This window comes from Rhea pennata, chromosome 2 (genome assembly GCF_028389875.1).
Source record: "Rhea pennata isolate bPtePen1 chromosome 2, bPtePen1.pri, whole genome shotgun sequence".
Taxonomy (NCBI): Eukaryota; Metazoa; Chordata; class Aves; order Rheiformes; family Rheidae; genus Rhea; species Rhea pennata.
Window position 1 is genome coordinate 159,842,383 of NC_084664.1, and position 27,783 is coordinate 159,870,165.

Sequence of the window (27,783 nt, forward strand, 5' to 3'; positions counted from 1 at the left end):
TAAAAATCTTGACTCCTGTCCTGGCCAAGAAGAAAGCCATATGAATGGCAAATTTATTGGGAGGATACCCACTTTTTTTCTGATAACTCACTGTCATTACATTTCAATTTTACCATGGACTTCAAAATTCAAAACCTGATCAAAGTAGGGCCAGCTTCCATCTTCTGAAGTCTTATCAGATCAGGAATTAATTTGATCAAAGTTTGTTTATTCTCTGTAGTTCTGCATTTAGTGACTTAGGCACTCGTACACAACACAGACAACATTATGGTTATAAACTGATGTAGCGTGCATCAAGATGATTTGGTTAGACCCCCAACAGACACTCAACACATACTATTCCAGCTATGGTGAATACCTCAATCTTGCCTGTCAGATCTGTAGGAATTGGGATACTATATGTTAGTAAATTAAAAGAGTGAAAGTGAAAAAAAATGTTCATCTCCAATAATCTTAAATGCTTCCTTTAGAGTTTTCCTAGATATTAGTTGATTAGTTGAAAAACAGTTCAGACTGGAGCAGAGACTGGCCTTTACTGCTCTACACTCACTCAAAACCAGAGAACATTTGGGGGGAAATCAAGAGTTATACATTACATATATCAGAGTAAGAGCTACATGAATGTAAAACTATTAACAATATCAAGCATATGAGATGCAGAAGAACACTATGACCTAGTTTATAACACACTGTCACTGAATTTTGGAAGACCTAAGCTCTATTTCCAACTTTATCACATAAGCTCGTTTCCACATTTCTCTGTATTTCTCTTTCCTCTTACATTTTATTTCTGTTGTTTACTCTGACTGTAACCAATTTCTATAGGGCAGGTCACTCTTTCACTGTAAGTGTACATGCCTTGCCTTGCACCCACAGCAGATGGGTATAACGGCCTCCGGGAACTACTGTAATACAAATCGATAATGAGAATGACCTGTATCCTGAAGTGTTTCTCATCTAAATAAAAAAAGACCACAGAAAATTCAATCTGATACTAGACCACGGAAGCATAAAACTAATTATACTATAGGTTTGGGGTGTTAGCCATGTTCTAACACAGTACTTTCTGCTTACTGAGTCATCTGTGGGTACAGACGTGTTTTAAAACTACAACTGGAGTGACTGAAGATGTCAACGCCTCTAGAAGAGAGCAAAGCAGAACATGTGAGTGCTCCTCAGCTGCTCCAGTGCTAAGCTAGCAGTCTTAACCTAAGCAGTTTAAACTAATTTGGCACTCTCCTTGCAAACGATCAGGGAAGATACATGTTCCATTCTGCCAACTGAGTGCTGGAGGAGTTTCTTCCAACTAGTGGATAGCAAGAATCAGCTTACAGTAGGCTTTGACAAGATTAATGAGATGATACAACAGCTTGCTGCTGCCAAGAGGGGTGCTTCCTCTCCCAAACCCAGCTGTTTTTCACCTTCCCCCTAGCACCGGTACGGAGTTCATTTCCACGCCTTCTCAGGCAATTGATCCAGCTCAACAAACCAGCAGAAGACTAAGTGAGTGGGCAGAAAGAGACAGAGGAAAGAAGGGATACAGAAAGGGAGTAACTCCTTTGATGGCAACAAGCTCATACTCTGTTCAGCCTGTCTTGTCAAACCCCTGAGTAAGGTGATAATGCAGATCAGCAGAACACCTTTACACCCAAAACCTACAATTGGTTGCTATCAGTTACTGGAAAAGCTCTGCACATATTACATTCAAATCTCCAAACAGAAACTTTTTTTTAAAAAAACTTACTTTATCTCTCCCGATGGGAAGCGGCATAGCTGTATAAAGATTTTTTCTTCCATCAAACACTGGTTTGCGATCCCCAAAAATTTGTGTTTTAAAGTGCTGAACCATATGCTCCACTATTTCTCTGGAAATACAAAAAGAACGCTAAATCAATTACTTGGTTTTGACGTTAAGTAGCAAATGAATACTAGCAATAACATTTATGAGTATAGGGATAAAACTCCCCCAAAATACTAGATGGCAAATGAAAGGATTGTCCACTGTTGGACATCAGAGGCAAGATTTGTTTGACTGGTCTGATTTAACCCAACCTTTTCATAGACTGAACTGGTTTCTTAAAGCAGCTGTTTTCAGCTTTTTCATACTGAAACTTTTCTTCATCTTTTCCATGATACACTTGAACTGGAACGTGAACAATCCTTGCTATCTCATTCCCAAAGCTAGAGCTTCATGGTATTCCCCCAGGGTTTCTGCTCCCCTGTCCTACAGTCTTTTTTGCATGTCACCAGAGGAACATGGACCAAAAGATAAGAGGACTGAATATCTTTTAAAGAAACACCATCTAAGTTTCCTTCACCATGTTCCACGAGCACAATGTTCCCCTGATGATAGTGATTGATATGCAAGCTTTTCTGTATCACATTCAGAAGTCTAATTTCTTCCCATAGCTAAAACATCAGCATTCACTGGGTTCCCTGCATGCTAAAAGTACGTATTAATTTAAGTGTGGCTGGAATCAAATTCTGTTTTAGTATGATGTAACCATTCACAAAGTGTTTGACAACCTGCAATGTTTATTTACAAGCTCGCCCTGCAAAGAAGTTTATTAGCAAGTTAGTGGCCTACTGGAAGAATAATATCCTTTGATACCAAAGATCTTTGGTTCAAACATTCCACACCTCCTCAGGCTATCTGTAGCATACATTTGTAAAATCTGAAATACATCTCCCAGGCAGCAAGTCGCAGACCACTGATTTTAAATATGTCAGTGGTCTGCAGCTCACTGCCTAGAAGATCCTAAAGACAAGGCTTGGGGCAAAAGGGCGTTAAAAATGTAAATAGACAAGGAAGAAAGAGCCACAGCAAGTTATTTTTTCAGTACTTTTGTCAAGTAGCTTGCAGAGGCTGGGAAACCACTACTCTATACTCCTTTACTTGAGAAAGTAACTAAGCTAGCATACAGTTAGATATTGCAGCGATGTGTGCAGCTGCAAAGTTCTGAGATGAAACTCCGAATCTCATATTGTAAAGAATGAAGACTGTCTTAATTGACAATTTCTTTGCTATGTCCCAAGGCTTTAAGACAAGGTGGGTCCATTAAAAGAAACTCATCTGACCTCTGGAAAAGTATGAACAAAACTTGGTCCAATAATCACTGCTTCAAGTCTGCAACATCTCACTGAACAAGTACATAATTTGGAGGGCGGAAGGAGGGAGATATTTTTGACCTTATGTTAGAGACTTTGAGGAATGGAAAAATCTATTATCTTAGCAGGTAAATCATTCTGATTGTAAACTGTCTGGTATAGAAATGAGCACTTCTTTTTAATTAAAGGTTTTCAAGCTTTAAACTGTACTTAGCAATGATGTTTCTCAGCTGCTGGAGGAACTTAACGGAAAGTGAATTATTTTCTTCCTTTGAAGTTGAAAGGAAGGATATTTACCAATGCTCTAAGTTCAGCCCTCTGGGACTACTTTTCTAGTGAGATTATGCATACACTCCTAGCCATCATGGTGCCAAACCAAATATCATACTGGTTCCTGCTTTATTTTGGATCCCAATGTATCAAGACACACGAATCTGGAAGAGAAGGAAAGGGAGTGCACAGACAACATCTCCATGCACTGCTCATAGAGCGAAGGACCTTTCTTCCTTCAAATGCTTATGCCGTTGTACCTCCCATTTCCAGCACTATCGAGCTGTACTAGTGCTCTGAGACATCAACAGACACCACTGTTAACAAAGTTAGTTTTTTCAGGCACTGATAATATACTATACTACCAATTAAGTCTAAACTGCTACTTATAGATATCATTTAAAGGACAATTTCTTAAAGAAGGCCTAAATTAAATAAAATTCTGAAAGCTGCCAAGAACTGGGCTGTTAGGTCATAGATTTTGGTGCTACTCATGCTGACTATCAAACTATCAAGTTAGATCTGGACACATGAAAAAATGAGGAAGACTGTATTCATTTGGCACATTGGCACACTGTCTCAGCTATGCGTCTTCCGCTCCTGCTCTAACTCGCATCTCATCAGTGTGGCACATGCATGGATAATGTACACGTCTCTGCACTGCGTCTGCGCTCTCAAAGTCTCAGGGGTAATAAATCTTAGACTAAAACTGAAGAACTAAACTGGGGCAGATGAAGGAGAGAAGTAAAAGAAGAATGAAAATACAATCACTCTCCATCCCTTGTGGGTGCTATTATAAATACACATATGAATGATACAACCAAAAGACTAGAGAAAGGTAAGCCAGCTGCAAAAACTATCATTTGGCCTCAGATTACAAGTGCATCCTGCATAGTCCTATATGCATGTACATGTGTGTGTATGTGTGTGTGTATATATATATGTATACACATAAATATATACATATGCATTTATGAAGGACTCAGATGTCATGGCTAGCAAAATCCCAGGCATAGGAGAATGGAATGCATGTACGTCCACAGGATAACACAAGTAGAAATAAGCACTCAACAAAGAAATAAAACAAATTTCATTAGGGGAATCCAATCTGTATTCTCCTCATGCTGCACTGAGAAACACATGCTGTAGTATTCTGGAATGCATTCACAACATCCTCTTTTACTGCAAAAGACATTTAGTCCGGGTAGATTTATACCTGCTCCTACTACCACAACAGCAGCAACTAACCAAAGCAGATCAGGACAGAAGCCGTCACTGAAAAATAGCTTGTTACTGAATACAATCTGCCTTTTCGACCAGAAAAGCTGTTTTATTATTTAGTGATTGTGCTCTCTACCTTTGTCTTCAACCAAGGCTGTACAGAACACAGTCAACATAGTCCCCACTGGTAAAATCAGGGATGGGAGCCACAAAAGAGGTGACCACATACAACAAGCATACACCACGCAAGAGCTGCGCAGCACTGCGGCTTCTAGAGGAGCTGCGCAGCAATCCTCATCGGTCAGGAGCATGCGAGTTGTCACAATTGGAGCAGGACGGACGGATATGAGCTAATGAAAGCAAAGCTCTCATGGCTCCCACTACAAAAACAGGGACTGCTAAAAATGAGCTTCAGCACTCCTACATGCTGAGTGAAATCCAATAAAGTCTATGGTGCTGCACTTGGGCAGGAAGAGAATTTGGTTTAAAGCACTTACAATGGTGTTTGCTTTCGAAATTAAATCCAATTTCAAACTAGCTTAAAAAATGAATTTGTAATAGAGAAAAAAAAAAGAGCAAAGCCTAATACATAATTAGCAGCTTTACGGTATAATAATGGATAATGTACTCCAGTTCATTAGTTCATGATAGGAAAGCTTTGACTTTCGGGGGTGTTTTTGGTCTCCATAGTTTGTGTATGACTACATAGTCTGCTCATTGCAACCTTTTTTCAAAAAGGAAAGTTTTAGCTCTTGAATACATAAACAGTCCATTCCAATCCTCTATAGTCAAGATGTAGGTAGGGCTGATGAAGACACTTGCGGTTTCTAGTTAGTGCCAAGCCTTGTTCTCGGTTTCGCTTTTGGCAGCACCACTCTTTCAAGTCAATGAGGTTGCCGCACTGTGACTAATAGGGCACATATGCAAAACACAGGACCTAATTGCTTGTTTCCTTAGCCAGCTGATCTATGTTTTCACCTTGCTATCTGCTTCAGGAGCACAGCTTTCCCTTATATAGAATCTGATGATGAAGGGTAACTTCTTACCTAATTTAGTTCCTTCAAGATCTTCTCACAGCAGCACAAAAACATGGGTTTACCTCCCCTTGTCAGTAGGGGAAGACAGGAAAACAAGCTGCTAACACAGCTGAATGGCTTCTCAGCTGATTCCACTCTAGTATTTAAGCAAGCACTATTAAGAATCATAGTTATCAAGTTGGCATATACTGAGCTAACTCCACTAGAGTTAATACAGTTTATACTGATGTCCCCAGTAGCTCTGACCCGCAGTTCTTTAAGATATGAAGAACTTCATTCAAAATAAAAGACCATCAGCACAAAAGTCTTGAAGAATCCAGCTGGTACCAAAAGACTTGAAAAAGCAAAAGTATGAGAAATAACACCTGTTGATGGAAATACAGAGCTGGAAACAGTCAGTACAAACAATAAATAAAGACAGATGCATCCTCCAGAGCTGTCAAGGAAAACTGGCATGTGGCTCCAGCATTTTGGAATGAAAACAAGAACAGAAACAAACTGAAGAAAAGCAATGTATACTATTACCTGTTAACTCTTCTAGGGCATTTTTCTGGCTTTATATCCAATTCATAATGGTAGATATCTATTTTAGGAATGTCCATTTCAAAGAAGTTGGCCTGCAGTTTGATTGTTCTCCCAGAAGTACCAAAATCTGGTCGAGGTGGGGGTTTGAAGGCATATCCCTGTATTGGTGGTGGCAATGGCGGAGGAGGGGCAAGCACTGAAAAAAAGAAAAAGCACAGCTTAGCAATACTATTTTACCATACTGTATATATACTGTACTATATATACTATGTGATACTATACTAAATTGACAGTTCAACTTTACCAATGAAGTATAGCATGTTTAAATTTGTAAATATTTCTAAACAATCTTAAAACTGGGGAAAAAAAAAAGTATCCAGACAGGAATTTGCAATTTGAATCTTCTCTTCCCATGCTGGCTGACTACTTACTATACCTCCTAGCCCTTATTACTTAAGCAAAACCTTAAAATCAGTTGCATTTTCCTGCACCCCAAGTAATTTGGATGGGAATTTGAGAAGCTAAGCAGGCACTGCTGGAAAAGTGAGAATTAGAGGCTTACATTATGCGTTATAAGGAGGAATTCTGGTTTCAAAACAAAGCCAATCACCTAACCATGTTAAGTTGAGCAAACATTTATAAAATGGAGTTTCTACCACCTAAAACACCTCTGAGATCACATCTGAATGAGCTGTATGTATGTAAATGTAAAGCAAATACTACACACGCATCCTAGCTGTATGTATTCTGCTCTGTATGTAGCCTCCCAGAGACAGGAATACAACACAGCAATTATTCCTGCCTGCTACTATTTCCTTTAAATAAAAAGCATACAGAATTAATGGTTTACTACTGCTGTACTCTGTTATTGAGCTCAAACTGTAGCTGGCTGATACAGACCATACAAGGTGAAGTAGGAGCATAATAGTTGCTTGTGGTTGTTTTAATCTAGCAAAATTCATTAAAAATCCACTGCAAAGTGGGTAAGGTAGCGACTTGAGTATTGCAAACTTGAAATATCAAGTAGTGAGGCTTTCTGGACAGATTTCTCATGTGGTACCAGACAAAACACGCTGGCAGGGAAACATGCACCTGTGTGAAATAGCCCAAGAGGCTTCTCATTACTTATGTGAGAATACAAGTGTGGTTTCCTTGGTTTATCGGGTTCAGTCCTCCCCTTCTGCTAGCACCGGAAAACAATATACATCCATTCATTAACGTAACAGTTGCCGCTCTTCCATCCTCACCTTCCCTACGTGAAAGCTGTCCCAAACTTTAAAGGCTCTAACGTTCAGAAACCATCCTTCTGTTTTTCAACCTAAATTTTTTCATGGTCAGGTTATACTCACTGCTTTTTAGATGAAGTATTTCTTACTGTGTTCTTAGATTAAAATCAAATTCCTGTTTAGTTCCTAAAACAAGCTTCATCCTTCTTTTCTCACTGTTAGAGTAACTTGTCAAACTACTGCATTTTCAGATCAGCTTTCCTCACCAAGAGCGACTTAAGCTTTACAGAATACTCTGCATAAGGCCTCTTTATTGCTCCAATAACCCGGCGAGCAGTAAGGAAGTGTGTGTCCATCCTGGTTGTTTATGACCAATCGTCTTCTCGCTTACTGGAGGATAACTCTATAACTCCTGGCTATACAATCTTAGGTATTTTATTAGTTCTTACATGTGATAATATTATATATTCTACCAGTTCAGCCTCCATCAGTTACTCCTTTCTTTATGGCACTCAGGTCCTCCTTTCCTGCTCCTCAGTGTCGTGACAAATTTCATCTACTTATTCCTTACCTTTATGTAAAGGTCATTAATGAAATAATCAACCAGAGCACTCTCAAACTTAACAACTTCATTTCTCCCACTTTCCCCCTCTACACCTACCCACTGCCAGTTATCGCTGATCTGCACCTCCTTACTTGCTTTTCCCAATTCTGTTAAACTGACTTTCAGTAACAATTTCCCAGTAACCAGATATCAAAATTCAGATAGCTCGGTCTGACTTTAGGAATGTGATGGAGGTTTTTGCATAGGCTTTTTAAAAAGAGAAACAGTTCCTTGGTTATAATTTCTTGGCTAACGTTTGGGACGCTTGTTCCACATCTTGTTTTCCAAATATATTCCCAGCTATACGCCCTTTTGACGCACAGATATTCAATTTGTGTTTCTTCCTCCTTTTCATAAAACAGGCATTCAAATTTGTGATTCTCAAACGCCAACTTGATAGATTTGTTAAAAACGCTTCTTACTGAAGACTTGCATTTTTATTACCTGAAACTTCAGGATTCTGTGATAAAACACTGTTCTGTCTCCCAAATTTAAGTATGCTAACTCCTTCAGTTTCACTTTCAGTGCAAACACTGCAATGCTCATTACAGTATTAGTCTTTCCGTGCATCCACCTTGCCTTTGCAACGTCATCACCTTTACTGAAAAACGAAGTATCTTCTCAGTTTCCACACGATAGCTACAGAACCTTTTGTCTCAGAGCCAGGCCTCGCTGCAAAAAGCCCATCTGCCCCTCCATCTCTCCTTTTATATTTACACACCTGAAGAAAGTTAAAATACTTTGCTGACTAATTCCACTCAGACATTGGTCACTTCCCTTTTACTCCTGCACTTTTTGACTTCTGAGACAGATTTCTTCACTGATCTGTCATTTTTTCCTAATCCTTGTAGGATCTCTGCCTCTTTCCAGTGTTTTTCTTAGGGTGACTAACTCAGCCTTTGCAACCCCGCTCTCCCCTTGTTTGGTATGACAAATTTCAAAAGCATCTGTATCTTTAACAGCAAGAAGCCAGCTGTTATGGATACAATAACTAGCAGATTTATTTATAGCCTTTATTCTACAGCTGGAAAGTACCGCAGAAACTATTCCCAGGAATATTTATACTTGTAATGTTACAAAGGTTTTGTTATCCACATCCAAGTCAGACCCTAAGAATGTGCAGCGAGCATTCAACTCTGCTCTACCAATCTCAATCACCATCTTTTCCAAAGAAACAGTGACACCCGCCGACTGCTTCATCCATCCTAGTGCTTGTTTCTTTACAGTTCATCATTGCATTAACAAGCTTCTTTCTATGTCCTTCCTCCTGTACCAAAACACTGCCACTAACCACGGTGTCCAACCATTAATGTTATTCTGTGATTTATTTTTTGTATTTGTTCCATATGATTTCCACAGTGCCACCCATTTTCTGACCAGACTACCGGTATTTGCTTTTGAACATTTATGTTTCCTATTAACCACAGTCTGTATTCTAGCTGGGTTAAGTATTGCCTTGCTGCTATTACTCGTTTAATTATCTTATCAGTATTAAGCATTTCCCTTCTCTTTGCTGTCCATTCTTAGACTTGCTAATATTTCTGTACCTTCTGCCAGATCCTATTTTCCCTGTCCTTTCTCCTGTCTGTCACGACTACATCATGACTAGTTTTCCAAAACACCCCCCAAAAACCCCCAAAACACACTAGCTAAAATTAGAATTACTCTTAAACCAGAATCATGTGGGGAATCTCCCCACAGGCTGCAAAATTAAGGAATTTTGGAGAGGAGGTACCGTTAAGTCACATCTTCCTATGAAAATGGGATTGTTTAGCACTTTACAAGAAGATACAGGTGTTCAAGGACCAAAACTGGTCACATGTTGCTCAAAACCATTGCAACACTCTTCTACGGGAGCTTCAGTGACAAAGTGAGGGCGTACATTCAGTTATGAAAATAAAACCAAAAGCTGAGAGAAGCAGAGGCTCCTGGGGAAAAGACGAGATCGCACGGCTTTATAATAGGCATGCAAGATGGAGAAGAACAGAACCAGGCTCTTCAGGAAGTAAAACTACTACCGCTACCATGTATTTTGATTTTAAACACTTCTTTAAAATGATCAATTTTTATGATCAAAAAAAAAAAAAAAAAGAGGCAGTTATTTCTGGCTCAACTCACTAGTCAGAAACTTATTTAGGGCAGGGTGTTGCTTGAATGAGATAAGTACTGTTTACTGAACAGCAGTACTGACCTGATAAGAAGCTAACCTATATTTTTGCCACACAAAACACATATGCGAGTGTTAGTTACAGGACTAAGGGACGTGAATTTAACTTCAGATCACAACTGCTGGACTATTGCCTCAAATTAAGAATTCAAAATCGAGCCCTCTCATGTAAAACGTGTTATAGCAACTACTCGCGGAGTTTACAGAGTCATGAAATACCGAGTTCAGTAAAGTCAGGCCAGCCGAAGGGTGCGTGTTCGGATGGTTAACAGTACGGCAGAGAGGTCTAAAGAGGATGCAGCCTTATTGCACGTTTCTGTTGAAGCCAAAACCTTAGTTTTAATCAATAAAACGCAGCTGCTGCATTCCAGCTGATTCAGAAACCTAGTCACACTGACACAACTCCTGCTTTAAATGCTCTTGAGTAATTCCCCTCGCTCTTAAAGCGTTACAGAAGCCAGAGCGATGTCAGCTGCTCTTCTTAGGAGAAAGGCTCCTGCTCGAAGGGTTTTGTTGCATGTCAAGCCGTCTGCTACCGAGGATGCAGCCTCTGTCCAGCGAACCCCGCCAGCGTTCACCTACCTAAACCCAAAGGTCTGCCTCGGGCAAGTTTCCAAGCACGCTTCTGTGCTATTCGACCCATTCCTGGGTTTCGGCGACTCCTTTGAGAGCACGGATTATGCTTTCAGAGCCAGTATTTCAAAGTGTTTGGAGATCTACACGCATACCTGGATTTTACTTTCAAAGTTGCTCTCAAGGGAAGAATGAATTAGAAGAAAGATGAAAGACTGGTAAACTAGAGCATCAGTGTGATACATAACTGAAGCGCCTCGCTTACTGATGACACGAATAATGAGAAAATTTCAGCCTTGATATAATGACTGAGACGACAAAAAAAAAAAAAGGCAGAGCTCTCTTATTTTAAGGCTTGAAGTAAGTTAAGCTGGATACCGAACAATGAGGTTGCCAGGACAGTGCCTTTAGGCTTGTTTTTATTATGAAAAACAGACTTCTTACTATAATACATCCAATTTACAGACACCAAATGTTCAGAGTTACCAATCTTAAGAAAGGCAATTTCTACCAAGAAAACAAAAAGACGACAGAAAGCAAACAAGTAACAGCTTCACGGCACTTTCTGAAACGAAAGTAAACCTCAAGCAACACTTGCTGCTGAAAGAAAGTGGTGGAGAAACTACCCACCAACACGGAAAGGCCACTCGAGTGCAAATACAGAGTTCTGCAAACTTTAAACAGAACTGCAGCTGCAAGGCAGTCCGCACGCATGCTTCTCCTCCACGGTGACACTGCGGATCAAAAGCAGAGATAAGAGCATGACTCAAGGACTCACCTGGCCCAGACACTCCTAGTACATAAAAGGTGTCAACGAGCTCCGCTTTCAAATGAGGGCTCAGCTCCAGCTCATCTCCTCCGCTGAAATCTGCAATTGTGTAACTACCAATTTCCAAGGCAACTTTGATCTTACAGTTCTTTCCCAGACTTAGAGTATTAATTCTTTTTGCCTTTAATTCTTGACAGTTTTTTAAAGCTTAAGTACTGCTTTGCCTGGTACTCTGGAAGCACTGCCGGTCAACGCAGAACTTGTACCTTTAAGTTTTTTAGCCATGAATTACACAATTTTAATGCGCAGTCAGAGGCCTGATGAGTTACTAAATAAGAAGGGGCCAAACTAGTTGCATCTGAGGGCCTGTTGATACAGGAAATTGTCTGAGCATAATTATACTAGTGTAATTATATCAATAAATTTCCCTGTGTAGCAAGTCCTAACGCATATTTAATAATCAGGTGATGTTTTCAAAACTCAGTGTTTCAGCACTGGGTTAACATTGCTTATTTTTGTCCATAGGAAGCATCTCTAACACTATTTTTCTAAAAATTCAGTCTCTAAATGAAACTACTGTGAAGGAAGCTTTGGCAGCTCCACTTTCAGTTACGGTTCCTAATATTGGACAACAGGGCAGATCTTCTGCATCACCAGGACAGGGGGGTGTCAGATCTCACTGCATTCATGAGGAACGTAGCTGCCACTGATAGAAGCTGCCACGTGAAAAGGATGTCTTGAGAAAAGATCTCGAAATATTTTCTAGCCGGGCATGCCAGTATATGGAATCTGAATTCAATGTGCCCCTGTCACACTCGATGGGCCTTGCTTGCTGATCCCAACCTGCAGACAGCACAGCAATAAGACTGCCTTCTGTACTACCTTTTATAGGGTGCCAGCAACGCCAGAACCTGAACGGAGACTTAGCTGCCTCCAGGTGAGTCACTGATACCATCCCTTGCTCAGAGAGGAGGCACTGAGCCTTGCAAAAAGCTTATAAGCTTAGCATCAACTACTGGTAAGCTTTTTGCCTCCAAAACTGCAGGAAACAAATGACAAATAAACATGTTCGTCATGATCACGTTGGAAAGAATCAAGACCAGCAAGGGGCAGGAATACATCTGCTTGAAGGGGCTCTCCAGAAGTTCACGGTATCATAACAAGAGAATAACTTAGGGCAGACGAGACTGTGGGAACAATTAGATTAAGATCCTCAGGTCTTGTCCAGTCAAGTTTTGAATATCTCCGAAGACAGAGCTCCCACAGCCCCTCTTGCAACCTGTTCTAGTGTTTGACCACCCTCATCACAAAATATTTTTTTTCCTGAAATCCAATCAGAATTTTCTGTGGTCCAGCTTGCGACCATTGCCTCCTGTCCTATTCTGGTGCACCTATTTTGATGCACTTTCTGCTGCTGCCACCTCGATCCTGTCCATATCTTCCGATTAGGCAGTTGTAAATAGCAACAAAATCACTCCTTAGCCATCTCTTCTTAAAGTTGAACAAACTTGATTCTTCTGATATGCCACATGGGCCTGTCCCCTAATCACCTCAGATGCCTACCACTGGGCTTGCAAACAGGAAGAAGTTGTCCCACTTTGGTAACAGGATCCAAAGTGGGAACGCTGAAAGCCTACAGAACCAGCCTGGCAAGAAGAGAAGTATTCCAAAACAGAGAAATGGAGATGACAGGAACTTGCAAGAATAATTTGTTCCCGAGAGATAAGAGCAAGGCGTAGGAGCTGCTGCAAACAGCAGTAACCTGGGGGTGCAGCCAAGACGAAGATGCCCCTATGACCACAGCAGTAACACGCTTTAATCCCTAGCTACTTCTTGGTAGCCCCTTTTCACCTTATTGCACTGGCAAGGTCCATAGGAGTTTACAGTGGGCAGGGCAGGCAGCCTGATGAGCACTGATCTGCCAGGCTGGCAGAACAAACGAAGCCACCCTCCTCCACCCACCAAGAGCAAAAACAAGAGGAGGAGGAGCAAAACCAGCCCCAGAGGACTCCCTGGGTTTCCTTAGCGTTGGTGGGAGCAGCTACTGTTAGCCATTACTGACCCTGAACACAAGCGTCTCAGCAGCAAGCCAGGCTGATGCTCCTCAGCAGCAGGTGGAGAGGATAAGACATTCCCAGCTGCTAGCAACACCACAGGGTAGATGCAGCTGAGACTATGGCCCACATCAGTAAAGCAGCAGACTGCTGGAAGCGCAGAACGTGGGGTAGCAAATTCCTACCCAATCTCCCCTCAAAACACAGGGTTTCTAAGACATCTAGGAGAGCAGTGTCCTAACTCACATGTGCTTTGTTAGAAGAGGCTTTGGCATACAAATAAAGACAGACGTGGGCCTGCCAGAGCAAGTGGAGGAGAAACAGGGGGAAACAGGGTTTCCACAAACTGTTACGGCAATACAAAAAACAGAGGGGACTTAGCAACAACGTGGAAGACAGAGTTTATATACAGTCAAAATATGAAAAGGAATACTGGAAGTTAAGCCTCTGCTTATTTTTTTTTTTTGGGGGGGGGTAATTAAAAAAAAATAAAAAAAAAAAGCTTTGGACCATCATTAAGTTTTATTACAGTCTGTAGTTTATAGAGAAGTTTAACTTTCACACTGGCTTTCTGTTAAGAACTGTTAGAGAAAGATAGGGAAAAGACTTGTAGTGTTTTGCAAGAGATAAAGAAAACTCAAAGCTGCAGCTAATGGTCCCTTGATATTACAAGGGCAAAGGAATCTATACGGGACCTGTGTATCTTCCTCTGCTGCTCATTATTTAGCATGCTTTGGAGCATGGAAACTATGTGATATCTTGACCAAGGTATTTTTAAATGTTAGTTGTTGGGTCAGATGACATACAAGGCAACGGACTTATCCATTACTCCCAACAATTCAACAAACTAAGCCCTAGGAAAGGAAAGGAAGTAGAATAAGGGATGACGTGAACTTCATTTGAATTGAATTTTTAAAATAACACTGTAACAGATACTAACTATTGAAGGTTCTTTATTCAGCTGCTTGTTAGAAGATTTCCTGAGGTTTTCTGCTAGTAATGTACCCTCTAGAAAAAAACAGTACTTCAGAGACTAGCACAGAAAATAACCTGATACACATCTGGCAGGATTGGAACTAGACATCAGGTGTATTGCATCCTCCACGACTTTTCTAACCATATAGATCCTCTCGTAGCTGTTAAAAATCATTGCTCATTCTCCTAGAACGGCCCCTAAAATGCTATCCACAGTTCAATCACTTGGGGATGTGCTGGCCTTGCTCCTCGTGGCGTCCAGACCATTCCACAGCTCTGCCAAACACCTACTTGTCCCAGGCCTCCTCACGCCCCCAACCGCATCGCAAAACCAAGGCTTAAAGCAGCTTAGCTCTTCTTGCGCTCCTCATTCTATCCAGGCGAGATTTCTTCTCCTATTCTGGCCATATGAACCGTGTCCAGATCCCACCAAGGATTCATATTTGATGTCTCTCACATTCTGGTCCTTCTGGTCTCTCAGTGAGCAGCTGCCAGGCCTTCTAACCACAAAGCACTGTATACACCTAGTTGGCCTACTAGACGGCCAACCAGGGGGGTGGGAGGAAAGTTGTCTTCACATTCAACCATTTTTTAAGACCCTTAGACAACTCTCTTCAGAACTTTAAGTTTCTTGTTGTGCCAGACTGCTTCTAATTTCTTAGTGTTACAGTATGAAGTTAAAAACTTTAATAAGTAGCTGGAGTACTGGATAAGCAACATTGCCTTCAGACCTATAACATCGCTAAGTTCAGTAGACCTGATCTAGACATGATTTTTATGGTGTAAATATCACTTAGTACAAAAGAATTCAAGAAAGGTTAACTCTCAAGACAATCATTTTATTATTTGGCTCAGGATAAAAAAAATCAGTTACAGATATTTTGCTATTCTAGTTATCCCAGTCACTTCATCCCACTCCGTAAGATAGAAATGTGATCTCTTCATAAAGCAGGAAGTGATATAATCCATGGAAATCAGAATTACTCAGGCACCAGTGGTGTCAGCAGGTGTCAGAGTTGGAGGTGAATGAGAGAAACAAGACATCATTCCCATCCATTTTGTAAGTTATGATCAGGTTTTCAATGTGAATAGGTGAAAGACTGCAAGAAGAAAAAAGGCTACAGTGCTGAAGAGGAAGAAATTGCTACTTTGGTAAAAAGCAGTAGGGGTAAAACTAGTCATTCTTTCTAGCCCACAAACCTCTTATATGGACCATGTCAACAAGAACAGGCCACCAAGTGCTAGTCTTAGTTTTCTCCCCTCCCACTTTCTTCTTGCAGCCTAGACCTTCAGAGTTATCATCCAAATTTTTAAATATTGAAAAGCTGGTGCTCGCTTACTTGTTACTTGTAACAACTGGTCACTTATAAATGAGGCTGGATGGCAGAAGGGCTGCATCAGAACATAGGAGGAAAGTGTAAGGACTCTCTATACTTACTATTAGTAAGTTTATTAATAGTTAGGATAGACTTTAGTAGTATTAATAGTAATAATAAAAATTGTTAATAATCAATCTATTTACATTTAATACAGTAATAGCCTTAATAGTAAGGACAGATTTAAACTGTAAGAAAATATGACAGAAATCCTTCTTAGGGGATGAATAAAAATGCTTTTAATCACAAACTGCAATACTGAATTAAGTCATCAATTTAAAAGTGAGCCTCATCTAAACAATACATTGGATGCTTATGGCTTACCCGCAAGCAGGCAACCCAGACTAAAGTTCAGTGTGAATTCAAACTACAGAATAACCTAATCTTTAGGCAAACCTCTCCTAAAACAAGAGGAGGAAACGGAGAACATTCTTAGTGCTGCTTATTACATTTGACCTCAACAAGTCATTCATTTTTCCTAACCTTAGAAAATGATGTTGAATTTATTCCAGGTGGCTTTTCTAACAGTTTAAAATTAAAAGTGAAGCAGTGTTTTCTACATCCATAAAGAACAATGCCTCTATTCAATCAAATCTCTGTTCTTCGCCTTTCCAGAAGGCTGATGTTGTGAGTATATACATCTCGTAAAAGAAAAACACCCATGAGCCTTTCTCCAGGCTGCTTCTCGCCAGTAGAAGGCCAGAAATTCTGTTCTCTTCATCTCCCCTTATCCTTCCTTCACCCTCAGTTATCTGAAAAGTTGCCTCTACGTTAGGAAAGAAATGCAGTTCTCTCCTTTTGTCTTCATCAACATTTACATTCCTACACTTATGAATGAGCAGGTTTGAATATGCACACTGTGTAACCTGACTGCTATTGTCTGTATCACTTTGTTTTTCAAAAAAAAAGTTGCTATAGATTAAAAAAAAAAAAAAAAAAAAAAAAAAACAACTTCCTTAGACAGATATACTGACTCTTCCATTGATACTTCAGTGGACAGACTGAAGTTTCTATTAGACTACTCAGAATATCAGGTGTAAACAGGAACGCGCACTCAGTCCCAAAGAGAGCACACAGTACGTGTCACCCCGGCTATTGCCAAAAGCAGAACTGAACTCAGCGATGGATTCTTAGCCCAAAATCTACCACGTTAAGTCCTTCAACATCACTTGTACACACAGAAACAGCAATCAAACTGCAGCTTGAGAACTGTACACCTCACTAGTGACACCGTAATTCCATTACACCTAAAGATCTCAACATTTCATGGGCTTTCCCCAAACTTCCTTGCAAATAGTACAAACTGATCTCTGTATTACAGACAACAGATACTGGATAGGTTAAGTCACCTGAGCAGAGTCAGAGTTCTCAGTACAATGTTGCACCTCCAACTTTTCTACCAACACTTTTTCCTTACCCTTCTTCTGCTCCCAGATCCCTTGCCCTTACATCCTATGCCTCCCTTCCTGCCTCTTGCATTGCTGGAGGCTGCAGTGCCAACACACACACAAGCTCCACCGAGTCGGACAAGCTGGAATAGCTCGGGCTTTACGCTCTTGCTGCTGGCATGGCTTTCCAGTGAGCCGTGCCTCACCAGCTGGAAACTGGCGCTACAGGGGCCCCGAACCAGTGTTCCCTGTGATATTCACATTGCATAACATTTAATGAAATGCAGAAATGATTTATTCTGTTTGCTAAAGAAATAAGCTAGGATGGCCATATTCTGTGCTGCACCTTTGCAAGCACATTCATATGCCCTGCAGATTTTCACTAGTCATTTTTTGAGTGTAAAGTCCAAAAATATAGTGTTGTCTCTGTGCCTAAAACATTTTCAATGTACAAAATTAAGCTGTTAGGCTATTAACTCCAAAGCAGTCATGCTTTCCTTGAAAAAGAAATCTTTGTCCAGATGGACACTGAATTAATCTAAAAACATGAACACTCTCAAGGCTTACTTTCAAAATAGAAAATGCACAGTTAAGAGCTGAGACTATGATTTATCATCTTAGATAACAAAAGGAGCTGTAGAAGCATCTTTAACATGCAAGGGATTCAACACTATCTAATGCGGTTTCAAGAGATAGGGCTGTGGTTTTGGTGTCGTTGACAGAAGCGGGGGTAAAGAACAGGTTTATAATAATGGAATAATTGAGATATGAGAGAGTATAGAATCATAGAGTGGTAAGGTTGGAAGGGACCTCTGGAGATCATCTAGTCCAACCCTCAGCATAGCCCCATACGGGGACTGAACCCGCGACCTTAGCATTAGCAGCACCACACTAACCAAATGAACTAAACCTGCCCCCTACGCTTTTGGTAAAAGGCTTCTATGATAACCTTTTCCTATTACATCTTGTTTATATCCTCCACCTGCTTCTTGTGACCAACTTAAGTTCTCGTGTTAGCTGATGTGAATTCAGAGTCAGCTGCGGCACTTTTCCACCCCAGTCACAGTGGCAACAGCCTGGGCGCACAGAGCAGCTAATGACATCTTACCATAGCAAGATCCAAATCCCCACAGAAACTTTCTGTAGAAACAATTTGTTTCTTCCTGCAAAGTCACTGTCAAAACCTAGTACCTAGTCCCATAAACTTCCATTTTTGGTCTGCAGGTTGCTTCTAAGGGTTCCATGAAACACAGCTGAAGGAGGCACATACCCCTGCTGTTAAGCTTAGTACCTCCACTGGAAGCTCACATTAAAAGGGATACTGTATTAATAGGAATAATACTGTATTCTAGTCCCAGAATGTGATTCAAATGATAAAGCTCCTGCTTCCTTGCCCTAATGGGAATCCATTAGGAAATTTCTCTCAAGAAATATACACAACCTATTTCTTCCTTCTGAAGCTCTTGCTTCTTGAACAAGACACCTCTATTCAAATATTCTGCATCTATACCAATCACTCCTAAGCATTCTCTCATTAAAAACTTAGGTTTTTCCTAAAAGGAAATGCACTTGGTTCACTAAGTACTATCACTTCTGTCTGAATTTGAGAGTCTACTCAATTCTATTTTTGTTTTGTTTGTGGTTTTGGGGTTGGGGTTTTTTTTCATCTCATACTAAGGTTTTCAACAGAAACATTTAAATCAGAAGAGGTGAAGTTGAGGTGAAAGTACTGTTGTTTGAGAAACTTTATATTTGACAGCCAGTTAACAGGAGAAGAAAAATTGAAAAAGAAAAGAAACCACAAATGGAAAAAAAAATCTTGTCCTCTAGAAGTCCTCAGACTTGTATTCCACAGGCGCAAATGAAGATTGCCCCTCTACTCAGCCCTGGTGAGGCCTCATCTCGAGTCCAGTTCTGGGCTCCCCAGGACGAGAGACACATGGAGCTACTGGAGAGAGTGCAGCATAGGGCTACAAAGATGATCAGAGGGCTGGAGCACCTGCCCTACGAGGAACGGCTGCGAGAGCTGGGCCTCTTCAGCCTGGGGAGGAGAAGACTGAGGGGGGATCTTATCAAAGTGTACAAGTACCTGAAGGGAGGGTGTCAAGGGGACGGGGACAAACTCTTTTCAGTTGTCCCGTGTGACAGGACAAGAGGCAATGGGCAGAAATTGAAGCACAGGAAGTTCTGCCTGAGTGTTAGGGGGAATTTCTTCCCTGTAAGAGTGACGGCGCCCTGGCACAGGTTGCCCAGAGAGGTTGTGGAGTCTCCTTCTCTGGAGATCTTCAAGGCCTGCCTGGATGCAGCCCTGTCTACCATGCTCTAGGTGACCTTGCTGAGCAGGGAGGTTGGACTAGGTGATCTCCAAAGCCAAGAACACAGCAATGTTTAGATACAATTCATCCTCTTTATATATAAAGTCTGTCCTTTAATAGTAAACACTAGCTAAACAAGTCTCAGAAGGTGTATAACAAGGCCCCAGTAATAATTATGTATTGAAGCTCTATTCACCTACATGACTAGTTTAACCTCAAACAGCTTTTAGTTTGATCTAGTTAAGCCAGTGAAACCTCCTCTCTCGGGAGTATTTCTAAAATTGGCTTATTTAAAATAAATCACAATTAGCACATCCACACACTTCCTACTACTAACTTAAAGTCACATCTCACTATTTTCTCATGTCAATAAGCTGTAACAAATGTCATTACTAAAACTAAGAATACATAAAAGCACTACTAAGACAAAAAGTTCTGAGGATGCGATCTGTGACATTAGCAGCTCTAACAGAGCCACCCACGCTCACTTCACGGCGTTCAGCGCTGCCTGACGAGTCAGTTCATCGTCTGGCCAGAGTTACAAGAATATTTTTCTAGGTTAGGTAAAAAATTATCACACCATACACAAATCTGCAACATAAAACCAACATAGTTTCAAAAGCTTATTTTTAAGCTCCCTGAGATGGCATACTGAGAATTTATCTTATTCCTCAAAGGCATGAGGGGGTTTGGGGTCTTTTCTTTTTTTAATATATAAGCCCCTTGTTTCAATCATATCTCAACACAGGTAAGAAATAACATAAGACATACAATTTATGTACTGTTTAAGCACAGCGTCTACACATACTTTATGAAATTACGTGTTATGTGGTTTAATTCTTCGCATACAGAGGCGGAGTTGACACAGAGCATATTTTCCATGTTCTGATTATAAAACAACATGTATCATGAAACTCAATCAAGTTGTTGCCAGCAGAATTGCTAGTAAAGAAAACATATCTGGCATCCAGAACAGTACAGAATTATGTATTCATTCCGTATCTCTGAAAAGCTGAAACATTTAGCACCTCTCTCAGATAGCAACTTCGATGACTGCAGAGCTATCAGGGTGTATTTTAACTTTGGGGCCCAGTCCCTAGCAACTTCACTTTAGGCTGTAATAAATTCGCATATAACTTAACACCAGTATAAGGCAGAATTAGCGTGGAAAGACAAATCTTGCATTCACGCAGCCGTTCAATTCGCCCTGCAGTCCCAAAACTTGTATTATCATGAACGTTCTTGCAAAGGAGCAAAGCAAGTAAAGCTAACTAGAGGGGAGGAGAGGTGTGAAGGCAAGGACGGAGGGGACTTGGTTTTAGCTCGGACCAGCTCGCCAAACAGTGCACTACGCAGCCTCGCGCACCAATGTAACCATTTGTTTCTGCAGCAGTGCTAAATCATGCTAGTTTAAGATGTATGTAAAACACGTACGCTTACACACAGACAGCTTTTACATCTACTTTTGGCAGTGTAGAATTTTATTTTTCAGGTGCCTGTTTAATGAAGATTGAAAAAAAAAAAAGAGTAAAATCTACAAAACACAGCACAGTCGAGCAGCACTGACAAAAACAAAGAAAAGCACAAATTGCAACAGGAGAAAATGAACTATTCTCACCATTACTGTGATTAAAATCTGTTTCACAACCTAAATACAACTAAAATTTGGCAGCACTGTGGACAGCTCAATGAGAACTGAACTCAAAAGACACCAGAGAGAAAAACATCAAAGCAAGCTTTGGACTGACTTAACTACATCATTATCAACAGTACTTATCTAAATCAATAGCTTCCAGCTAAGCTATGCCCAATTTTTAAAAGTCACGCAGCTTAAAAAAAAAAAGAGAGAGAAAGAGTCTAGTCACTAGGTATAATAGAGCTTCACAGATGCATCAGAGCTATAAACAAAGATATTTAAATGATAAATGACAAATTTTTACTCACTCCAAAAAAAAAAAAAAAAAAAAGGAGAGATTAAAGAAACATATGAAATAAGGCTCACATTAAGAGGTTTTTTTTTAAGCACTAGCTGTAGTCTGACAGAAGAGCAGTAATAGCAAAATAAGCTCAAATAGAGAAGAACTTAGAAAGAACTATGTTAACCTAGGATGCCCACCAAATATACTGAAAGACCCTATCTATTAAAACATTCCCATGGAGTACATAAAAAGTTATCCTAGGTAGACAAAAATATGGATATCATCACAGTCTAAGGATAAAAAAAAATGCCCACTGTGAACAGCACCAAAAAGTGTTTCTTTGAAGCATGACTTAGAAATGTCTACCACAGAAAACAGTGCCCTACTAATTACAACTCTGGTGCAAGGAATGAGATACACCACACTGGTCCAGTCTAGCTGTGACTGAAGCTATTCAGGTCTGTCTTTTACTTTTCCACATTCCAAATTTTGATAGCATAAAATTGGTAAGAAAAGTTTTAAATTCAGCTTTAGATATTAATAGTTAAAAAAAAAAAAAAAAAAAAAAAAAAAAAAAAAAGTGCATCAAGTTGAAAAGTGAGGTGGTTCCCTAGTTGATAGGGTAAGGGCTCTTTCCACACCAGCGAGCTGCTTTTCAGGTACATCAGAAAAAATTCATGCCATTAAAACAAATTATTTAAACAATGCACAGAGCGAAACCTTACCCGCAATTATTATAGGTAAAAGTACAAAAGATTTTCCACTAGCTGTTTTTATTCTAGTTCATAACTTACCAAAAATTAGATACTTGAGGTTGACTTTTCTTAATTGTTACTTAAGACAAAGATGACATTTTAAAGTTGAATAGTATCTTCTGGTACTTGGAGATTAGAAATTCTGCCATGAAAAATAAGAGCAGATATTCTGCTAAAACTTGAAATGAGGAACGAAATAACAAGAAAATTTTGACAAGTACTACAAGTTTTAAAAAGCTACTGGTGGCACATGCTTAGCTCATACAAAAAAGGCTTTCATTACACATGTAGTTTCTAGTTAATGAGAACTGCATATATTTGCAAGCCAATTTAGCAGTTAGAAGTTTCCTGCATTCCTCAGTTTGATCCAAGCAGTTTCTGGATTGCCAAAGGTCCCTAGAAACACTCAATTTTCTGGAACAGCAAAAACTTTCACTCCTATGCTGTTTAAAGATGACGGAAGGACAGAGCAGCATACGAAGGTCTCACCTACCAGTTTTCTCCGGCCAAGTGCACGCATTTGGCTGCCTTCCCCACTCCTTTTTGGGAATGGGAAGGCTGATGATGCTAACAGGGCAGAAGAGGGTATGTAAAGTATGAAAGTGGTACTTTCCTCAAAGACAGGAAGGTCTGGATGTTCCACGTGGCCTCTACTCTCTTTCTATATACATTATAAAACACAGTGGAACATATGAGTGCCTGACATTTCTGCAAAAATGAAAGACCTCAAGCTGATGGAAAAATAAATGTACAAAAATCCTGCATTACTGCACAGTCAGTATGCCAGAATCACTGCTGGAAACTTTCATTTTTCACGTAGTGAGTCTTTTGTAAACTTTGGTTCACTAAAAAAAGGAGAAAGTTGATGACAATATCAGTCATCTCTTCACCAAATAACTACCTCCTCTTTAAGCCAAATAAAACTACATAGTCAGTGGAAACACTAATATGGAGTTTTTTTTCTTTCTTAGGAAAATACACCCACGACAACATTTTTAAGGTTATCTTTGTTTTGTAGGCTGTAAGGTTGTCAAATGTGATTTAAGGTTAAGGAAAAAAGTTTCATGAAAAAAATAAGAGTGCTGTACATTAAATTCTCATTTTCTCTTCCACATAGGGCTGCTTACAATGAATTTCAACATAATTTACTGTCTAAAATTAAGCAAAAAAAAAAAAAAAAAAAAAAAAAAAAAAAAAAAAAAAAACACCACCCTCCGGGACCATGTTACACTAGAAGGATAGCACAATATGAAAAGGCCCAGTTCCAACCTAAAAATAATATTAAGAGGCTTTCTAGGAAGTCAAAGACTGGGCAGGTGACAAGCAAACGCTTAATAAGTAGCGCAAGGGAGTTGTCAGTGCTATTGAGATAGGTGCTAAGAGGAAGCAGGTAGAGTTAAGTTCCAGCAGATGAAGATGCTGCCTTTTCCACCACCCCTCCAAATGAGGCATGAAACACCCTTTCCCACAACAAAATTGAAGATTAAAGAGAATCAACTTCCAACCATCATATATATATATATATATTCAAGAAGTACACATGAATTGAACATAAATACACACACCGAAAAATCAACAAGAAATTTATAAGTTTCAAAATTACATTAACAATTTTTAAAAGGTACTTTAAGCTAAATGACAAGTTATAATATAATCTTAGTTCCAATGGCCTGCTACAGAAAACTCAGTCTTGTTTCTCAGAGAAACTATTTTTTTCCCTGCTACTTTATACATAAAGCTGCAGCCCCCTTTAGAGTTACCTTTTTTCAGGTAAGTGCTGCTTCACCAACAAATCAGAACCTCGGGGAGTAAACAAAAGTATTCTTTCAAACAAGGGAGGAGGACAGAATCTGTAGCATGCTAAGTTTAGTATTTACCTATTTATAAGTTTTAAACAGTGCAAGTTTCAATCACTTCCTCAAACTCAACTGATCTAGCAACTGTATTTTTACGATATCTCCTTGGTATTTTCCTGTCCTCCTAGGAAAACAATCCTAAAAAGTATCAATATGAAACTTTTTTAAAAAATAACATTCACACTCTCAAAATTTTAGTCTTTTTATAGTTTCTTGAAGAAGAAAAGAACATGGGTGCAAAGTCTCAGCAAATAATACAGTAAGTCAAGGTCTCAACGTTGAACAATATTTTAGGAAAAAAAAAAGAACAGAGACCATAACTTTTCTAATCGTAAAAAAGTGATTTGTATAAAAACATCTTACTCTTGTAAGTACTCTTTGTATAAAATTCTTACCTCCCCATGTAACAGCATGTTAGAACAAAGTTTCTATGTTTAGCTGCAACTTCTTTAAATTAGTCAGATACAGGCTCCTAACTTGCTTTATACTGTTTCCAGAAAAAGAATGAAGATTAAAATAGCAAACCCTGTGGCAAACTGAGTGATTATGTTGGCAGCAGGCCAACACCACAAACACCCTCAGAATGGGGCTGGCTACAGTGTCCAATTTGGTGACAGAAGCAGGAAAAGTGAAGTAGCTCCTCTGCAGCGACACCGTTCAACAAACCGTCGCGCAGCGGCCAGATCCAAGTTACGAGAGATATGAATGGAGCGTTTAAGCTGCTTCAAGGATGTGGTGACAGACATGTAGAGGCTGGAGCTCTCCTGTACTCACACAGCTGTGTCGCACCGAACATTTGCAAACCACACTCCTGCTTGCTCACTCCTCTGAGGAGGATCTCGGCATACATTCGCTTGATGGGTGTCAGATTAACGTATGGAAGAGGACTTTCACTAGTAGTGCACAGGCCGCATTTAGCCTACAGGAGACAAGTAAGCACCCTACTCCCAGTCTCCGTTTCCAGACCGGTTCACAGTACAGCTCTTTTCTCGTTACAAATTCTCATCCAAGGTCCTGCTGTATGATTTGATGTGGAGCAGGAAGCTTTTTTGGACTGCTAAGAACTATTGCACTGGTAAGGCTCTCTGTGGATGACTGCACAGGAAGGAAACAGAGCACCTCACGATGTGGAGAACAACTTGCAGCTCGTGCTCTAGACCAGACACTGTCCCTGCCCAGCTCTGCAGAGGGGAAAAAAGCTGAGCCCCGAGATAAACTAGGAAGTAAACAACACAAGATGAGCTTGGTTGGAGGGAGCGGAATAGCAGGAGCCTATGGCACAGGACAGCAATGTTTGGAGAGGAAGAGCAGCTCAGCAAAGGTATGGTGTTTGTTCTCTGGGGCTCAGAGAGGGTTGCTCTGATAAGGGGAAAAATACACATACACACTGAATCTGGGTCCCTGGCAGCAAACAGCAACCACCAATGCCAGCGTTGGGGAAGTAAGATCATTCTGCGTAAAAGGGACAGCGTTAGGACCAGCTAAAGAGCAAACGAAGGAAGACAGAGACTGCTCCCACATGTAACCCTACTTTCAGCCCATATACTATGTTTTTTTCAATGATCTTGTTCAAAGGAAAAAAAGTTAGTTGAAGAACCCTTATATACAATTTTACAAAAGATGTAACAACGAGAGGTGAACGTAACAGCCGTAGCAACAGCACAATTTAAGCACCAAAATTATCTACATACTGAAAGTGAACAAGAAAGCCTGACACTAGCAGCCAAACAAACAATAAAGTAATCATGCACAGCTACTGGTACTGAAACACAAAAATAGTCTAATATGAAAAGAAAAAAAAAAGTATTGAACGTGATCAGTCTGGTTGCATACAGCTACAGTGGCCTATCTTCCTGCTGTAATAAAAGCCTTCATGAACTCTAGGAAGAAAAGCAATGAAGAGTACAGCGCCACTGTTTTGAGAAAGAAAAAAAAAAGAAAGAAAAAGAAAAGAAAAAAAAAAAGGAGGCCAGCACCTAATTGTAGATCCCATAATAGCAGTATTCTGGAGTAGTAAAGAAGCAGTAAAGGGTAAAGGTCTCCCAGCTACAGGTCCTGCACTTCTCTACACTATTCCTTACTAGATCATCCCTCCAAGGGGAGAAGATTTTATGCAAAACTATGAAGAATGGCAAGATAAAATACAGGAAGTTTCACTTATTTTTAAACTTTTCTATAGAAAAAAAAAAGAGAAAGTAAACATAACAGTTTCTATATTAGGATAGATTCCTCATTGCAGAAACAGCCTAACGCTCATGAAGAAAAACAAATTATTGTCCCACGCTGACTGCGCAGGCCCTCGCGGTGCTAACCTATCTTTCCCCTACATAACATCGGTGTCCCCGAGGAAGCCGCTAGCGCTTCTCGCCCCGCTTCTCCTCCGCTCTGCCGCGGAGAGGGGCCGCGAAGCCCGCAGACCGCTCCTGAAGCCGGTAACGCTCCCAGCCCCAGCCGGGGACGCAGCCTGCCCGCACGCAGACCGCCGCCGCCGCCGCCCCCGGCCCGGCCCGGCAGGACGCGGCGGCCGCGAGGGAGGAAATGGAGACCCCAGCGCACGCCGCGCTGCCAGCAGGAGGCCGAGCCGGCGGGGCGGCACGTAGCGCGGCCGCCGCGGGGCACCGGGCGGCGGCGGCGGCTCCCCGGCCATTTCGCGCTGTGTGTGTGCATGGAGGGGAGCCGGGGGGGGGGGAGAAGCGGGGCAGCAGCCGCCTCCCCTCGCCCCTCCCCGCCGCGCCTCGGGGCTCGCCGCGGCCGGGAGAGGGAGGGAGGGGGAAAGAGCCGAGCGCGGCGACCCTCCTCCCCTCGAAGGGGCCTCAGGACACGCAGGCTCGCTCGCCTCCCTCCCCGGGGGGCGGCCCGAGCCCTCCTGCGCCCGCCAGCGCGGCCGAGCAGGCCCGGGAAGCCGCCGCGGGGCGCCGCCGCGGGTCTCCCCCCCCCCCACCGGCGGCCCCTCGCGCCTCGCCGGCGGCCGTTGGCGCCTCGCGCTGACAGACCGCCGCGTGCGCCAACGGTCAAACCGCCCCCCCCCCGCCCCCAGCTCAGACCCCGCCGCGGCGGGAAGCGAAGCGAGGAGAAGGGACGAAGAAGCCGGAGCCTCACCGGGTCCGGCGGAGGTGGCTCCCGGGTACATGTCTCCGTGTGCGGCGGCGGAGGCGGCGCCTCTCTCCGGGTCCCTAGCGCGGCGGCAGCTCGAGGGGAGGGAAGGGGGAGGAGGCAGCGAGCCCGAGCCCCGGCTACGCCGTCGGCGGAGGAGGAGGAAAGGGAGGGCGGAAAAGAGAAAGAGACGGGGCGGGAGGGAGGAGGAGGAGGGCCGGGCCGGCGCCGGGAACCCGGGTTACTCGGCGGCCCCGGGGCGCGGGGAGGAGCGGCGGGGTCACGGGGCGGGGGCGCCCCGCCCGCCGCCACCGCCTCCCTGCGCGGCCCCGGGGCGGCGGGAAGCGGCGCCGCCGCCTCAGCGCCGCTCGCTCCCTCCCGCCCGCCCAGCACGAGTTCCCTCCGCTGGGTGTGAGCGGCGCCTCGCTAGGCCCGGGAGCCGCCGGCCGGGGCTCGCTTTCGGCTTTCAAGCCTCTGCCTCGGGCAGGTGCATCATCATCATCGGTCAAGCTCAGAGGAAGCCTGTGCTGCAGCCGGGACTGCTGGAGACCT

General features: G+C 41.9%; 1 protein-coding gene across 1 annotated transcript in view; it reads right to left on the reverse strand.

Annotated features, from left to right (window-relative positions):
* The window catches only part of AGO2 (argonaute RISC catalytic component 2), a 54,586-nt gene extending 27,209 nt beyond the window's left edge, over window positions 1-27,377 (reverse strand). Inside the window, exons 1-3 of the mRNA XM_062570669.1 lie at window positions 27,238-27,377; window positions 6,162-6,357; window positions 1,745-1,865 (exon numbers count right to left, since the gene is read on the reverse strand). Coding sequence (XP_062426653.1) covers window positions 1,745-1,865; window positions 6,162-6,357; window positions 27,238-27,268 — 348 coding nt within the window. The 5' untranslated portion in view covers window positions 27,269-27,377. The remainder of the gene's footprint in view (window positions 1-1,744; window positions 1,866-6,161; window positions 6,358-27,237) is intronic.
* Between the last annotated feature and the right edge of the window lie 406 nt (window positions 27,378-27,783).